Source organism: Lithobates pipiens, unplaced genomic scaffold (assembly GCF_037356315.1).
Source record: "Lithobates pipiens isolate NorthernLeopardFrog02 unplaced genomic scaffold, aLitPip1_a1.2 Scaffold_23, whole genome shotgun sequence".
NCBI lineage: Eukaryota > Metazoa > Chordata > Amphibia > Anura > Ranidae > Lithobates > Lithobates pipiens.
Genome location: NW_027507785.1, coordinates 85,880,951 through 85,899,336, shown reverse-complemented (window position 1 = coordinate 85,899,336; position 18,386 = coordinate 85,880,951). Strand labels below are relative to the sequence as shown.

General features: G+C 41.8%; 1 protein-coding gene across 1 annotated transcript in view; it reads left to right on the top strand.

The window, feature by feature from the left end:
- The window catches only part of SUCLG2 (succinate-CoA ligase GDP-forming subunit beta), a 326,616-nt gene that overhangs the window by 45,087 nt on the left and 263,143 nt on the right, over nt 1-18,386 (top strand). Inside the window, exon 2 of the mRNA XM_077451973.1 lies at nt 9,072-9,213. Coding sequence (XP_077308099.1) covers nt 9,072-9,213 — 142 coding nt within the window. The remainder of the gene's footprint in view (nt 1-9,071; nt 9,214-18,386) is intronic.

Sequence of the window (18,386 nt, the reverse complement as noted above, 5' to 3'; positions counted from 1 at the left end):
GCGGTGCGGGCGTCGGCGGTAAAGCGCCGCTATTTTTAGCGGCGCTTTACCGTTGTTTTAGCGGCGGTCTGCGGGCGCTAGCGGGGTGGTTTTAACCCCCGCTAGCGGCCGAAAAAGGGTTAAAACCGCCCGCAAAGCGCCGCTGCAGCGGCACTTTGCCGGCGGTATTGCCGCGCTGTCCCATTGATTTCAATGGGTAGGAGCGGTTTAGGAGCGGTGAATACACCGCTCCTTCACCGCTCCAAAGATGCGGCTAGCAGGACTTTTTTCACTGTCCTGCCAGCGCACCGCTCCAGTGTGAAAGCCCTCTGGCTTTCACACTGGAGTGAAAGGGGCCGGTTTTTTTCAGGCGCTATTTTTAGCGCTGTAACGCCTGAATACCGCCCCAGTGTGAAAGCAGCCTTAGCAATGTGTTTAAGAGATGGTCAGAGACAGCAGACTGCATTTTTCTTCAGCTTTTCTTGCACTAAAGGTACCAATAATGGAAAACAATAAATTCATATTCATTTAAATTGATATTACTTAGTCGAACATACTAGAAATATTTTTTTAAAACTGTCAGTTTCGATTTTTGGCTATGTGCATCCTGCATTTTTAGTTTCGGCACCAAAATTTCCATTAACTATAAAAACCTCTGACGTTCACAGACATGACTAGGCATAATGGAATTGTAGTTCCTGAACAATTGTAGGGCCGTAGTTTGAGGACCCCTGGTCTACAGGGTGCTTCATGGTCATTTTTTTTAATTTTTTTTTTATTTTTTTCTTAATATATTCCAATCAAAAACTGATTTATTAGATACACCTGTTCAATTGCTTGGTAACACAAATTGCTAATCAGCCAATCACATGGCAGCAACTCAATGCATTTAGGCATCTAGACGTGGTGAAGACGACTTGCTGAAGTTCAAACCGATCATCACAATAAGGAAGAAGGGGCATTTAATGCCACGTACACACGACCGGACTTTTTGACAGCAAAGGTCCGACAGAACGAATCCGTCAGACAATTCGATTGTGTGTGGCCTCCATCGGACCTTTGCTGTCCAAAAATCTGATGGACTTTAGAAATAGAACATGTTTCAAATTTTTCTGCCGGAACTCCGCCGGACCCAGTTCCTATGGAGAAATTTGTTCGTCTTTATGCTAGTCCAATGGACGAAAACCAATGCTAGGGCAGCTATTGGCTACTGGCTATGAACTTCCTTATTCTAGTCCGGTCGTACGTCATCACGTTAGAATCCGTCGGACTTTGGTGTGATTGTGTGTAGCCAAGTCCGTTCATTCAGAAAGTCAGTCGGATCTCCACCGAAAGTCCGTCGGGAAGACCGTCGGACCTATTCTGCCGGAAATTCCTGTTGTGTGTACGCGGCATTTAGTGACTTTAAATGTGGCATGGTTGTTGGTGTCAGGTGGGCTGGTCTTGGTGTTTCAAAAACTGCTGATCTACTGGGATTTTCACGCAAAACCAACTCTAGGGTTTACAGAGAATGGTCCAAAAAAGATAAAATATCCAGTGAAGCCGCAGTTGTGTGTACAAAAATACCTTGTTGATGTCAGAGGAGAATGAGCAGACTGGTTTGAGTTAATAGGCAACAGTAACTAAAATAACCACTCATTACCACCAAGGTATGCAGAATACCATCTCTGAACATAGAACACTTAGAACCATGAAGTAGATGGGCTACAGCGGCAGAAGACCACACTGGGTGCCACTGCTGTCAGCTAAGAACAGAAAGCTGATGCTACAATTCGCCCAAATTTGGACAATAGAAGATGGGGAAATGTCTGGTCTGATGACTCTCAAATTCAGCTGCGACATTCAGATGGTGGGGTCAGAATTTGGCGTAAACAACATGAAAGCATGGATCCATCCTGCCTTATGTCCACGGTTCAGGCTGGTGGTGTAATGGTGTGGGGGATATTATATCTCCTGATGGCTCCTTCCAGCAGGATAATGCACCAGGTCAGAAAGCTCAAATCATCTCACCACTGGTTTCTTGAACATGACAATGAGTTCCCTGTACTCCAATGGCCTCCGTAGTCACCAGATCTCAATCCAATAGAGCACTTTTTGGGATGTGTTGGAATGGGAGAATCTTGTCATGAATGTTCAGCCGACAAATCTGCAGCAACTGCGTGATGCTATCATGTCACTATGGACCAAAATCTGAGGAATGTTTCCAAAACCTTGTAAGGGTTGGTAGCCTGATCCCCAACCAGGTTACCAGAAATGGAGACAGTTTGGACTATTGCGGTACAATAAGAACAGTACAATGAATAATATAACAAAGTAATAATAATGAAAGATACAGATGATCTTATTGATGCCAGAAAACAAATCATCATTTACATATTAAAAACATAAGCGCAGTACACATGTATATCATCAGTGAGTAGTCACAATACAGCTATTGATCACAGATATCAGTTTCCTCGACTAGTTTCGCTGACTTATACCGCTTCATCGGGAGGTTATCTGTGATTAGATCAAAAAAGCGAAAAAGTAATCAAAAAATGAAAAAAAATAATAATAATGAAATTTTATACAGCATCCCAATTAAGAAATCTGATTCAAAAAGGTTAAAAACGGGGAAAGAGCGACACAGCTTACCCATGCTCCAAACAGGCGTCAAGCTCATAGTGCTACCACCTGATAAATAGTCCCCTGCGGCAACTCGGGGAAGCTATATAGTGTGATGATTGGGGTCTAGGTAATGGAATAAAATAAGTAAAATAAAATAAATCAGTATACTGCCAGCTTATCGGGGTAAGACAAGTGAAGTGAATGGATAATTGGATGATGGTGAGAATAATATTGAAATTGCATAACCTTTTTAAATCAGATTTCTTAATTGGGATGCTGTATAAAATTTCATTATTTTTTTTTTTTTTCATTTTTTGATTACTTTTTTGCTTTTTTGATCTAATCACAGATAACCTCCCGATGAAGCGGTATAAGTCCGCGAAACTAGTCGAGGAAACTTCTATCTGTAATCAACAGCTGTATTGTGACTACTCCCTGATGATATACATGTGTACTGCACTTTTGTTTTTAATATGTAAATGATGATTTGTTTTCTGGCATCAATAAAATCATCTTTCATTATTATTACTTTGTTCATTGTACTGTTCTTATTGTACCGCAATAGTCCAAACTGTCTCCATTTCTGGTAACCTGGTTGGGGATCAGGCTACCAACCCTTACACTATTTGATTTCTGGATGATGGTACAAATTCTATACTTTTATTTTTATTTTCTTCTATTAGAGGTCACATTTAATGTTTCCAAAACCTTGTTGAATTTATGCCATGAAAAATTTAGCCAGTTCTTAAGGCAAAAGAGGGTCCAACCCAGGACTAGCAAGGTGTAACCTAATAAAGTGGCCGGTGGGTGTAATAAGGAAGTTGCTTTACCTGCCAAAGGATTTGAATCTCCTTCCATCCAGTTCTATCATTTAGAAAGCCTTTTTTAAATTATTCTATTGTTTGGTGATGCAAGTGTTTTATGTGTCAGTAATAAAACTCTGCCCCAGTGCACAGAGCTAACAGGATCTGCTGCAGTTAAAGTGGTTGTAAACCCTTACAAACCACTTTGGCCTACAGGTAAGCCTAGATTAAGGCTGTAGGTCCAAGAAATATCTCCTAAACCTACACGGTTTAGGAGATATTTACTAAAAGACTGTGACAGCTGTCTACGGTGCATGCGCCCTAGACAGCGGCGCACTATCGCCGTTAGCAAGGCGCTGCTAACGGCGATATGCCGTTAGTGGCGGCTCCCATGCACATGCGCGGGAGTGACGTCATCGCTGCTCCGGCACTGTGAGTGGCTGGAGCAGCGATACCCGGAAAAAGATGGACGCTCCGTGCTACAGGGGACAGCGGTGACATCGCTGGCTCCTGTGTCAGGTAACTGACACATAATGGGCTACTATGCGATGCATAGTAGCCCATTATGATTTACCTTTGCAGGGAGACAGAGGAAGTAAACCCATCAGGGTTTATTTCCTCTTTAACGAGCACCTATAAGTCTTGTTCCTCATCCAGCTTGTAAATAGACAGCAAGAAGAGATGTAGCAAGATAAGTTCATCTTTCTGTCACTCTTAGTCCCTCAATCATTTTGTTCTTGGTTAGAACCTGAGTACTGCACGTCACATATGAAAATGGTGTTCAAACCACACATGTGTGGTAGAGCTGCACGATTAATTGTTTAAAAATTGTGATCTTGATTCCACTTCTCCTCGTGATCTTAATCTGGCATTTACATGATTCATGTAAACGGTGCAGAGCCGTTCTCTGCTCACAGCTGTAGGAACCCTTTAACACTGAGCCGCCCTGGGTGTTGGCGGTAAAACTCCGCTATTTTTAGCAGCGATTTACCATAATTTTTGTGGCGCTATTCGGCCGTTAGCGGGGTGCTTTTAACCCCTGCTAGTGACTGAAAAAGAGTTAAAACTCTTAAGCCGGCGGTTCGGCAGCGCTGCCCATTGATTTCAATGGGCAAGGGCACTTTTCGCTCCAAAAAAGCTGCTGGCAGGACTTTTTCTTAAGCCCTGCTAGCACACAGCCTCCAGTGTGAAAGCCTGTGGAGCCGCTGTTTCAGGGCACTTTGCAGGCACTATTTCTAACGCTATAGCGCCCGCAAAGCGCCTCAGCGTGAAAGGGGTCTTAAAAGAAAAAAAAGTGGCAAAGTGTTATCACAACATTGTTTAGCACCGAGAGATAAAAAGAAACATTGTATCGTTTTTGGTTCTTTTTAGAGATCAAAGGCTACTTTCATACTGTGGCCACGTTGGCGGTAAAGCTTTTCGGCCGCTAGTGGGGCACTTTTAAACACTGCTACTACTGAATTCTGTACCCTACTGTATTTGCGCAGCGGTCTTTCAAATGCAATTTTTGGGGGAAAAAAAATACTTGCATTAACTGCTTCAGCCCCGTAAGATTTTACCCCCTTCCTGACCAGAGCAGTTGTTTTTGCTATTCGGCACTGCATCGCTTTAACTGACAATCGCGCAGTTGTTCGATTTTGCGCCCAAACAAAATTGACATCCTTTTTTTTTTTTTTACCACAAATAGAGCTATCTTTTGGTGGTATCTGATCACCTGCGTTTTTTATTTTTTGCACTATAAACGAAACAAACTGACTATTTTGAAAAAACTTTTTTTTTTTTTACTTTTTGCTATAATACATATCCCCAAAAATATATGTAAAAAATTTTTTTCCTCAGTTTAGGCTGATATGTGTTCTTCTACATAATTTTGGTAAAAAAAAAAAAACGCAATAAGCATATATTGATTGGTTTGGGCAAAAGTTATAGCGTCTACAAAATAGGGGTTAAGTGTGTCCTAGGGAGTGATTCTAACTGGCGGGATGGGCTACTAGTCACATGACAGCAATCATTGCTCCCGATGACAGGGATCGGTGATCTGTCATGACATAAGGCAGAACACGGAAGTGCCTTGCTCACATCTTCCCCATTCTGAGGCTCCGTGACACGGGTGGAGACCGGCGGACACGGAGTGTGCGCGCCTGCTATCCCCGTCTCTTAAAGGGGATGTACAGGTACGCCCATTTGCCCACCGCTGCCATTGTGCCGACGCATATCGGCGTGCGGCGGCCGGCAACTGGTTAAAAAATAGAAATCCTTAGCCCAATTTTTTTTTTTTATAATGTGAAAGATGTTACATCACCAGAATCGTGATCTTTATTCTAAGCAAAAAAATAGTGATTCTCATTATAACCAGAATTTTGCGGCTCGGTGAGGTATCATGGTGGTTGTTAGCGCAAGAGCAATAATTCTAGAACAAGACCTCCTCTGTAACTTTAAACTGGTAACCTCTAAAAAAATTTTTTAAAGTGCCTATGGAGAGTCCTGAATACCATAGTTTGTCTCCATTCCACGAGTGTGCGCAATTTTAAAGCATGACATGTTGGGTATCAATGGTTTTCAAGGGGTAAGTGCTCCAAAAACACAGAGGTCCCCATGGTAAGGTATCCCCATCCTGTCTGCACCTTTTTTTTTTTTTTTTCATGCCAAGGAAGAGTTAATGGCAAACGCTGTCAGCTGGGACAGACCACGGGACCGTCCGTGTCTTCACAGATGTTTTGCTTTCCGCTCCAGGCTTTTGTGACAAGGAAGAGATGTGCTTTTCAGATTTAACGTGTTCTAGCTGTGGAATGGCTTAAAGCAAGCTTTTATGATCAACCTTTCCTTACAAATAGAGTTGAAATGTTGAACATTTGCAACCATAAAAATTTAAGGCACTTCTTCTTCTTCTTCTTCTTCTTTTTTTTTTTTTTGTTTTTTTTTTTGTTTTGGTAGTTACTTTTTTAATTTTTTTAATTTTTTTTATTAGGCGATACAAGACGTGTTTTGTAGGTCATAAATAAAAAGATTGTCCATGGAGTAAAGACAAACAATCAAGTTAAAATAAAATCATTCTTTAAAGTGTGACTCTTGCTCAGGTTACCGAATCTGTTTTTATTTGAAACTTCATCTTTTACAATTAATATTACACTCAGAGAACATTCAGTAAGGCTGGGTTCACACCGCTGCGGGGGGAGAACCGGATGTGATTCGCACAGCAAATCACATCCGATCTCCGTAGCACTGCGAGTTCAGCCATACAGATAGTATGGCTGAACTCGCAGCTGTCCCGCAGCAAACTCGCACAGGACCCTTTTTTGGGTCCGCAACGGAATCGGATCGCATGGGGGTTCACACCATGCGATCCGATTCCTGTGCGAGTCGGCAGATCGCACTGCGATATGCCGACGGATCTGGGGGTGTCATTAACATAACATTGACACCCCCAGCCGTCCGCATAGGGCAGTGTGAACTGCCGGCGGGAGGTGAGCGATGCGGGAAAACGCCGCGGATTCGCGGCGTTCCCGCATCGCAATAGTGTGAACCTAGCCTAAGGGAGGATTTTATTTCAGCAAGGTTTTTTTTTTAGTTGCAGTTTTTCTCGCTTGAACAATTTTAAAGGAAAGAAGTTAGTAAAGAAGTCTATCTTACTGTTTGCTTAAAACTGTTTTAAAATCTTTTCTTTGCAATAAAACTGGCGAGTTCACTTTAAATTACTGTAACTGGTTTCTGACATGTAATATCCGATAGGAAATATAACAAAAAGATTTTTTTAATTCAGAAACCATGGATCCACTATCTAATGCCGCGTACACACGTTCGGAATTCTCGTCGGAAAAAGCTCTGATGGTTTTCCCGACGGAATTCGGCTCAAGCTGTCTTGCTTACACATGGTCACATCAAATTCTGATCGTTTATAACGTGGTGACGCACAACACGTATGACGGGACTAGAAAAAGGAAGTTCAATAGCCAGTAGCCAATAGCTTCTGTCTCGTAGTTGAATCTGAGCATGCGTGATTTTTGGCGTGTTGGATTTTCATACACACGATCGGAATTACTGATAGAAAGTTTTTCCGTCGGGAAAATTGAGAACATGCCATCAATTTTTGGCTGGTGGAAATTCGGACAGCTAAATTCCGATGGAGCATACACACTGTCACATTTTCCAATGAAAAGCTCTCATTGGTCTTTTTCTGGACGGAATTCCGATCGTGTGTACGCGGCATAACATATTTAAAAGAGAAGTGTTTTTTTTATTATTATTTTTTTTTTTTATGGCCTATTTATACTTGCCTAGGTGAATGCAGCATCAGTTCAATGCTGCATCTGTCCCCCGGCACCTCTGCACCGAACATTGCCGTTGGCTCGGTTCTCTGAGATCCCTGAGTGGAGAGCTGCTGACTGTCAATCAGCAGCTCTCCTCTCTGTTTCTCCTCGCTCACTGGAGCGCTGAGCTGTGGAGGGGAGAGCTGCCATCACAGGCTCTCAGCGGCTCACAGAGACAGGCATCAGTCCAGGCACCTGGCGGATCCAGACTTTGTCATGACGACGCTGTGCCTGGACCAATTCCAGTGACATCAGCAGAGAGCGGAACTACAAAACAGGCCATCGCTTGAACTCTGTAGCTGCAGGCATTCTGGAGCAATTCATCCTCAAACTTCACAACAAAGATACTTTTTGCTTTTTGTTTTTTAGCAGCTCAGCTCATTCTGCTCCCCTTCCCAGAATTGACTTGGCAGCTGGTCAGCCTTCTATGTCCTAATGTGAATACAGAACAATTATACAGAAAGAGGGGAAGAGCAGGGTGCTAAGATCACTTTAAAGTGATTGCAAAGGAACATTTTTTTAAAAATAACAAACCATGTTATACTTGTACCTGGTTTGTGCAGTGGATTTCCTGATCCTTCTCTTCTCGGGTCCCCCCTGCTGGCACTCCTGACTCCTCACCCTCCGACGATTGCCCTCATGCATGATCACTCCCGAGCTAGCTCTGTGTATCCATAGACACACAGGGCATGGCTTGACCATGCCCCCCACTCTCTCCTCACTGGCTGTGATTGACTGCAGCGGAACCCAGTGGCTTTTGCTGCTGAGCCAGTGAGGAGGGAGAGAGCCTCTGTCCTCATGCACATCGATTAATTGTGATCAGTCTCCAGTGAATATAAGCAGGAGCTGAGTGATGGCTGCAAGCAGAATATTTTTTTATTTTTTATCTCAATGCATAGAATGCATTAAAGCGTTTGTTACCATAACATAAATAAAAAAATGTATCCTGTCCCCATAAAGCATGAATAACAGCACAGTGCTTGTGCTGTGTCACTTGGCCCCCTGTATCATCTAAAATACCTGGCTGATCCTGCCTGGTTCTGCCCTCCCCCCACAGTTTATCATGACTGCTACGTGCCTCCATCATCCACAACTCCCCCCCCCCCCCCCCCCCTGCGCCTGTCAGCTGTGTCAGTGCCTGACCCCTCCCCTCCTGCAGGAATAACTTATTTTCAGGCTTTTACCTGTCTTTTAATGCTGTGTCCAGTGTATCTGTTTTATTTTAAAAAAAAAAATGTTCTATACTGTATTTGCCAGTGCCGCTATTGCATTTCCATGTTCTGTGTACTATGGGAGACCAGATATATCGACAGCAGGGTCCTGGGTTTAGTAACACTTTACGTCCTCACACATTATTATTTTTTCCCCCCACTAGGGTGCCCAGGTGACTTCAAGAAGATGGCTTAATCTACAGGAATACCAGAGCAAAAAACTGATGGCTGATAATGGCGTCACCGTCCAGAGATTCTTTGTTGCCGATAGTGCCACCGAAGCCCTAGAAGCTGCCAAAAGATTAAGTATGTGTGACTGATGTTTCAGATTTACATATATGCAATTTTGCACCCAGAAAGTCAGATTTTTGCAGTTTACATGTCAAGGTGCAAACATAGGGGGTTATTTATGAAAGGAAAGTCCACTTTGCACTTCAAGCAGACTGGAAGTGCACTTGAAAGTGCAGTCGCTGTAAATTTAAGGGGTAGATCTGAAATTAGGGGAAGCTCTGCTGATTTTACAATCCAATCGTATGCAAGCTAAAATGCTGTTTTTTGTTTTATTTTTCTTGCATGTCCCCCTCAGATTTAAAGTGACTGCACTTCCAATCGCACTTGTAGTGCAAAGTGGATTTTCCTTTTCGTAAATAACCCCCACAGTGTAGTTTCAGTGAGCACTTAAAAAAAAAAAAAAAAAATCCTATCACTAGGTGTTACACAAGCCCTCCCTAAAGTAGCAAAACCTTTCCTGTACCTTGCCTACCTGATCCAAATCTTCCTTCACTTGTGTCTCATGAGCTCCCCCTCCCAGACACTGCAGCTCACAGGAGGAGGGTCCAGCAGTCAAGGTAACGCTGTCAGTCCAGGAAACAGTAGGCAGGACTGGTTTGGCCAGGTACTAATTGACATGGTACATGCAAAGCAGGAAGCGGAGCCTGGGTATGTAGTGTGCAAACATGGCTGTCCCCATCTACATACAATATGCAATTACAAATATAAAGTATGCACAAAAATAGTTTAAATATAAAACACACTGAAAAGATGGTTTATGTCTAGTTAATCTCTTCAAGCCCTTGTACACACGGTCATTCATTCCGACCACAAAATCCGTCCGATTTTTTTTCGGACGGATTTTGTCCCAAACTGGGGTTGCATACACACAGTCGGACAAAGTTGAAAATCTGATCGTTTGGAACGTAATGACGTTCGTTTGTTACGACAGGACTACGTTGTGGCTAGTAGCCAATGGCTTTGGTCTCGTAATTTGATCTGAGCATGGGTTGCACTTTGTCCGATCGGAATTTTCTACAAGCGAACGGACAAAGTCCGATAGGATCATGTTGTCAGAAAATTTTATATCCAGCTCCCAAACTTTGTTGGTCGGACGTTCCAACGGAAAAAGTCTGATGGAGCCCACACACAGTCGGATTATCTGACAACACTGTCTGATCTGACATTTTCCGTCGGAATTTCCAGCCGTGTGTACAAGGGCTAAGAGATTGTATCTACAAATATCCTAAGCCTTGAAATGCTATACAGTCCGTGTAAGTGGAGCTTGTACATGGTCTCTTAGTGTACTCTACGCTTCAGGTTGCTGTATAATTAAATATGCTGAGAAAACATAATAATTGGTAAGTAATAGATGAATCGTTGATTTGCACTAGACCCCCTTTTTCTGCTGTTTGTATTGTTACAGTAGCCTGATTTCAGTGCTAAGTAACAGCGAAGCCGCAGAGCCTTGCGGGACCTAATAAGAGAGCTAGCGGCTTTCCAGCACTCATGAGAACTGCCTGTGTATACTATGTCATGGAATAGCTCTATTTACACCGCCGTTTGTGAAATAATGTATTCATCTGTTTGATGCAACTTATAGAATGCTTTAATATGCTTTATTTATGGCAGCTATTTTCAGATTTATTTCTTCATAGAGAAACAGTTGGCCTGACTCTCTGCTGAGAATCTGACATATGGTGTCCATTTTAGGATATCCCTCCTACATACCTCTGTTCTGCATCAATCTCATTTACAGCTCCTACCTAAGCTGTCTTGCCTGCACAAAACTGTGTACCTCAACTTAAGATTTGTTCTCTTCTAGAAATGTTAATTGTGCCAGAGCAGCACCCCAACAAAAAGTACCTTTTGTTTCAATATTTCTGTTGTGCCTAGACACTCTGATGCCTTGAGCAATGATAGCTATAATTCTAAAGTGGTCTTCTAAGGCAGTGTTTCACAACCTTTTTTTCAGTCAACGCACCCTTTAAAAGTATGCACAAACTTAAGGAATCGCATTCTAAAATGTAAAAAAAACTAAACTCGTAGTTTTGCATAATGTAGAAACATCCACACATTATTCAATAGATTCCTTGTAATTGTTGTATCTACAGCCCTGAAGAAGGAGACTTTGTATTAGCTCCGATACGCGTAGGGTGACTATACCTACATTGATTATGTATAGGCTTGTGTTGTTTACATTGCTATAAACAGTGTCTCTATACATTTGTATCCAGATATATTTTTTATGTATATTGTATACTATTTTTGTTTTATGTAATAAAATATATTGATTGTTTTCTAATTGAGTTGTACGTGCCATTAAAATCCACCCCCAGGGGATTCCTTTTATAAACATCCACACATAGGACACTAAAGGTTAGAAGTAGAGAGCGGACTGGGCTAAGGGTCAATTGCCCTCCAGGCTGCTCTGATGCCTGGTAAAACAACTGCACCGCTTCCACTGCAGACATGCCTAAAGGCTTTTTGGTGAAGAGGAGTGAAAAGTCCCTGGTGATGTCCTACCGAAGTGCGGGATGAGGACAGGGTGCAGGAACCCCCCTGGAATGGATGGTGTGTGCCGTGAGGCCGGCTCCGTGCCCAACCGGAGGCTCTCTCCTTCCCTGGCCAGTCCCGACCAAGCTACCCTGACTCCCCCCTGCCTGCTAGTTCTGGATCCCAGAGTCGATGCAAGATAAATACCATTGAAACAGAAATGTACCTTATCCACTTTCAGCACCTATTTCAGTATTGATAATGGTTTAGGAACATCCCAGTGTTTCGAAAAAGGGGTCTTGGCCACATGTAGGAGGTGTGATAGCAAAGACGTCAACAATTTTTGAGAGTCTAAAACAATTCCTGCCTAATACTTTGTTGGTAACCCAGTAACACTTCATATGGAATAAGAGATAAGAGAAGTGCGAGGTCATCCTATTTGAAAGTAAACATTCACAAATTCAGAGAGTATCCTTGAAACATCCTCCTTTAAACATTGTCATCCTGGCTTCCTGTGGTGTATGAGTAAAGGCTTGTGGTCCAGTGGTTGTTTCCTGTTCATTGAGCTGACATATTGGTTACTCACGCATTTCAGATGGCATCCTAGGGTTCAGATTGTTTTAGGTATGTCGGCACTCAGTTGCTTATCTGGGCACAAAGGACAATATCGCACAAGTAAATTTTTTTTTTTTTTTTTCAAGCCACATTCTTCATTTGCTATTACAAAGAAATACTTTTTTTTTCTTTCTTCTGGTTGAATTTTTTTGTACTTCAACTAAATATCTTTTTCTGAAAAATGAAAGGGAAGGAAGCCTTGCTCTTCAATTAATTTTATGCTAGGAGTGCATTAGGAAGAGTAGGAGTATGTGGGAATACCCCCTGCTGCAGCCATAGGAGTCAAGACCTGGGAGATCTGAATAAATTATACTCACAAACAGTATATAAATCACTCATTGAGCTATCGGTAGCCCTATTGTCCTTGACTCACAGGGAAGCCATCAGACATTTTTGGGCCCCTTAAACAGTTCTAGGCCTGCCACCCCACCCACTAGGAATACACAGCTAGATTTGCCACATTCAGCCTACAGTTGTCACATCCATGTTAAACAGCCTGGATGGGGGAATCTGCACTGACAGCTATTGTATTCAGACAGCTGCAGAAACTGCAAATGCCTGAATACTCAAACAGAGATAGAATGTGACTATCATTTGGCTGACCATTTTCCAACTGCCTCAGTCCATTTATAAATGTCAGAAACCATGAGACAGAAGTACAGTTAAATCACACTTGTTTAATTATAAAAGTAAAAAGAACAAACTTAGTCAAAACATAGCCAAAGTTCTGTAACCGGAAAGGATAGTCAGGCAAGCCAGAAGTCAGGGATCAATGTAGTGGAACAGCAAGCAGGATCTGGAGCCAGAAGGGATGTCGGCAAAGCCAGTCTTTAAACGGGAACGCAGGAGATCTTTGTGACCAAGGTGAAGGCAGAGCTCTTCTGGACTGGACAGCTTGAGTAGCTTAAGTAGGCAGGACTAATGAGCAGGATCATCAACAGCTGAGTAAATGTTGAAAGAGATGGGAGCTGGCAATTAGCTGACAGCTCAGAGAAGGAAGGGTTGAGCCCAGCCCTGACAATAAATCTGCTTTTGTCAAGCGAGGTGTTACCAGATAGGACCACCCATGGCTCTTATGCCCCAACCACCTATCAAGGCCTTTAGATATTTGCATAACTCCTCCCAAATCCTACTCTGGATTCAAGTTGTGTATGACAGCTTGAGTCTTGGTTCTTCACGGAGATAAGTAATTATTTTGCAAACTGCTAGGATAAACTAAATATCTTTTTTTGCCCATACACAAACTTTAAAGTGGTTATAAAGGCAGAATGTTTCTTACCTTAATGCATTCTCTACATTTAAGGTAAAAAAAAGTCTTCATGCAATCACTAGATATTTCCATTGAAATATTACTAGTGATAATGGGTCACAGAGGTCTTGCAGTAAAGGTCCTTCTTGTTGCTGCCAGCTGAACAGGGATGGGTTAAAGGCTTGCTTTGGTTGTTGATTGCAGCATTACCCAGCTTTACTATCCCTGCTATCGTGTTGGAAATGGCGCTATAAAAAGTCATTTTTGTTATGCTTTATGGTTCTTTGTTATCCGCTGGGGTTCTTTTTTGGGCCAAAACATTTACATTTAATGATAGCTGCTTTGTTGCCTTTTGTTACATGAGGCTTTGAATGATTTTTATGGGGATATTATTTTGAGTCATGAAAACTTTTTATGGATTTGGAAAGAAATTCCTCTTAAAAATAGTTAATATTTAACACTGTTACAGCAATTGGGATAGAAACCAGGTTGCATTTTGTTTAAAGGGTCAGTCTGCTCGTATAGATTGGGAGAGTCAATGCATCTTCTACCAAGATCTAAAATAACCCTTAAAGAGGACTCTGAAAAGACATAATTTCCAGGTTTCCTGCCTGGTGCTTTCAAAAGTTTGTCTTCTTCTCTACTTCAAAGTGTATCTGAATTCAAAAAAGTTTTTTTTAAAGAGAAACACTGTGGAAGTGTGTCTGATAAAAAGCAGATAGAGGGCAAATGTCTAGTTTACCAGCATCAGCTATGGTCTCCTGTCCAGGGTTTTTTTTTCTCTCTTCAGTGCACTGTCTTTGTTTAGAGTCAAGTTTAGAACATGTATCACCAACACACTGTGGATCTTCAAATGGTATTCAAAAACTTTATCATAACAATCACTTTAGGGCCTCACATGACCCCTTCATCAGGCGTGTGATCATCTCTGTGTGAAGGCAGAAATCTTGGTAGAGGCAGGGATTTGCTTCCTCATGTCAGAGTCTCCAGCAAGGAGTGAACAGTACAGTAGTGATATGACCAAATCTCATGAGACTAGCAGTCAGAGGCAGTAGTGCCTTTGATCTCATATTGCACATATACAGCTATGAGGCTCTAGGCGTTCTTACATACTAGAAAGTGCACAGCTATTAGATAAATGGTATAGCTTCACCAATTTACTCAGAACTTTACATATATTGAACATTCACATCAATCCCTGCCCTCAAGGAGCTGGCAATCTAAGGCCCCTAACTCACATTCATAGGGCCAATTTAGAAAGGAGACAAACTTCCCAGCATAACTTTTGGACTGTGGGAGGAAACCGGAGACTCTGTGCAGGTAGTGCCTTGGTTGGGATTTGAACCAATGACTTTAGTGCTTCTAGGCGGGAGTGTTAACCAATTAGCCACCGTGATGCCCTTAGATGCAATTAAAACTTCTAGATGCCCCCACCATGCTTCAATGTAGGGATGGTATTAGCAAGATGATGAGCGGTGCCTGGTTTCCTCCAGACATGATGCTTACCATTCAGGCCAAAGAGTTCAATCTTTGTTTCATCAGACCAGAGATTTTTGTTTCTCCTGGTCTGAGAGTCATTCATGTACTTTTTGGCAAACTCCAGGCGGGCTGTCGTGCCTTTTACTGAGGAGTGGCTACTGTCTGGCCACTCTACCATACAGAACTGATTGGTAGAGTGCTGCAGAGAGGTTGTTCTTCTGGAAGGATCTCCTCTCTCCAAAGAGAAATGCTGGAGCTTTGTCAGAGTAACCACCGGGTTCTTGATCACCTCCCTGACTTCTCCCCGGATCGCTCAGTTTAGCCAGGCGGCCCGCTCTAGGAAGAGTCCTGGTGGTTCCAAACTTCTTCCATTAACGGTTGATGTAGGCCGCTGTGCTCATTGGGACCTTCAATGCTTTGATACAATCCTGTCTCTGAGGTCTACAGATCAATTCCTTGGACTTTATGGCTTGGTTTGTGCTCTGACATGCACTGTTAACTGTGGGACCTTATATGGACAGGTGTGTGCCTCTCAAAATCATGGCCAGTCAACTGAATTTACCACAGGTGGACTCCAATCACGTTGTAGAAACATCTCAAGGATGATCAGTGGAAACTGGGTGCACCTGAGCTCAATTTTGAGTGTCATGGCGAAGACTATAAATACTTATGTACATGTTTATATATATATATATTATATATAAAAATTTTTTTTTTTTGCAAAGATTTCAAACAAACTTCTTTTACTTTGTCATTATGGGGTATTGTTTGTAGAATTTTGAGGAAAATAATGAATTAAATCCATTTTGGAATAAGGCTGTAAAATAACAAAATGTCGAAAAAGTGCTGTGGATACTTTCCGAATGCACTGTATATTTTATCTGTGCATTTAGCTGTTTTACTGTAGCTCATCTCTATAGGATGCGTCTACTAAGAGAAGTACTAGACCGCCATTGTTGACCATCTTGACTGCCATGATCCTGGCGTATTCACAATGATTCACTGCCCTAGAATAAGTTCACAGATGAGAAGTTGTGACCTCACTTGCTCCATGCTTATTCTGGCATCATAGAAAAGTTGTTTTTAAAAACCTTTTACATTCTTCTGTTGTTTGCTCCAATTTTTAGGTCCCCCTTTTCTTTTAGCAGAGCTTGTATCTTATCATTAGGTCTTGGCAGTAAACCGGACTGTTGGCTTTCATTGTGAAATAACGAGCTTCTCGTAGGCACAATCCCATACGCAGCGATGTTGTGTTTTTTTTTTTTTTTTTTTTATGCCGCCGCGGTTTCATAACCGTTTCTACTTTTTTCCAAAATGACCCCATACCGTCTAGATTTACAGTAATGAGCATAATAGACAGGAGTGCCACAAATCAAAATCTCATTTCAGATGTGAGACACTAATGTTCCTCTGACTTATTGTTCCGCATCTCCCATTTCTTAGAACGCTGTAAACACACCTACCGGAGAGCGAAGCAAGAAAAAATAACATTTGGGAGCCACGGAGCCGTCAGAACGCGTTCACATTTCACGAGACTAATAGACTGCACTCAGACTAGGAATCGTTACGGAAATAAAGAAAGGAAAAAAGTTTGCCGTAATGGCTTAAATTAAACACTCTTCAGTTCATAATTGGTATTTAAATTTAGAGTGAGGCTTTTTGTGCTAGTCATTTTGAGGAATGTCTGTGCTTTATGGCAGTTGGCTTAGTAATGAAGCTTCTTTTTTCTTTTCTTGGCGTTGGGAGACGTGATGCTTAACAGCGAGGCTTTATTCACAGAAGAATCGTTTTCTTAAGGTTGTTACAGTAAGATAAAGGGGAAATGTTAGAATAGATCTAAACCCAATCACTAAAACCTCATATAAGTCTTAACCTCCCTGGCGGTATGATTATGTCAGATTTTTGATGCTCAAAGCGGTACAATGTTTTGCATGGAAATTTGGGGTTTTATATTGTAGCCTGTAATTCTTAGGAATAACGCACTTAAATCTATCCAAACAAGAGTCTAGTAGACATCCCGGGTATGATAACGTTTGGAACACAATATCATAAATTATAATATAATAAATAACTATAAATATAGCAAATAATATAATAAAAATTATTCAACGATTTAATAAAATCAAAACCACTGAAATTTGCTCAGTTGCAGAATTGTCGCTGTCATTACTTTTAGTGTTTGATGGCAGATTTCCCCACAAATCGCTATCGCTCAATTCTGCAAGAGATACTAATTTATTATCGCTTTTTTCTAGCTGGTCTAAAACCACTTTTGATGTAATGGGACAGTTTTGGTTGCTATGGACAATGTCCAGTTTCCAGGCAGAAAGAACAGTATTTATAATATAAAAGTGAACAGTAGGTCCTGCGCAAATCTATCAGAAATCCTATAGCCAACTGGGAAACAATGATCTCTGCACTGGGCCACAAGGGGGCCATATAATACACTGTAGACTGTACTGTTGCTACGAGGAAGGTTTCCACAGGAGTGTGCAGCTCAAAAAAATATAATAGACATGGAGACAGAGGGAAAACTCTGATAGTGTAGTAATAATCCCAGGCGTCAGGTCGCCATAGGGACTAGAAATCGTGTCTTGGCCACAGGAGTGTGCAGCTCAAAAAAATATAATAGACGTGGAGAGAGAGGGAAGGCTCTGATAGTGTAGTAATTATCTCAAAAATGGTAAAGTTTAATAAAAACGTGTAAAAATATAATAGACGTGGAGAGAGAGGGAAGGCTCTGATAGTGTAGTAATTATCTCAAAAATGGTAAAGTTTAATAAAAACGTGTAAAAATCGGACTCTCACATTTAAACAGAACAACAACACATAAAGCAAAATGGTGTTTTGGCGTTTTCCGCCAGTCCTACTTCACTTCCGGTACGACGTTCGGCCACTCCCTACGCGTTGCGTCAATCACGTGACTTCTTCAGGGTAAGTCACGTGGTTGACACAACGCAACGCGTAGGGAGTGGCCGTACGTCATACCGGAAGTGAAGTAGGACTGGCGGAAAACGCCAAAACACCATTTTTCTTTATGTGGTGTTCTTCTGTTTAAATGTGAGAGTCCGATTTTTACACGTTTTTATTAAACTTTACCATTTTTGAGATAATTACTACACTATCAGAGCCTTCCCTCTCTCTCCACGTCTATTATATTTTTTGTTTGTGTGTGTGGGGGGGGGGGGGGGGGGGGTTGAGAAGGATTTCAATGAATGCAGGAGCCAGCAGCACAAGGGACACATTGGATTATTAGTAAGTAATGTGTCTTGTGCTGATTATTTTTTATTTTAGGCTTCTATTTACATGCATTACCTTAACATGAAAAATAAATCTGAAGGGCCACTTTAGGAACCGTTTGCTACTTCGT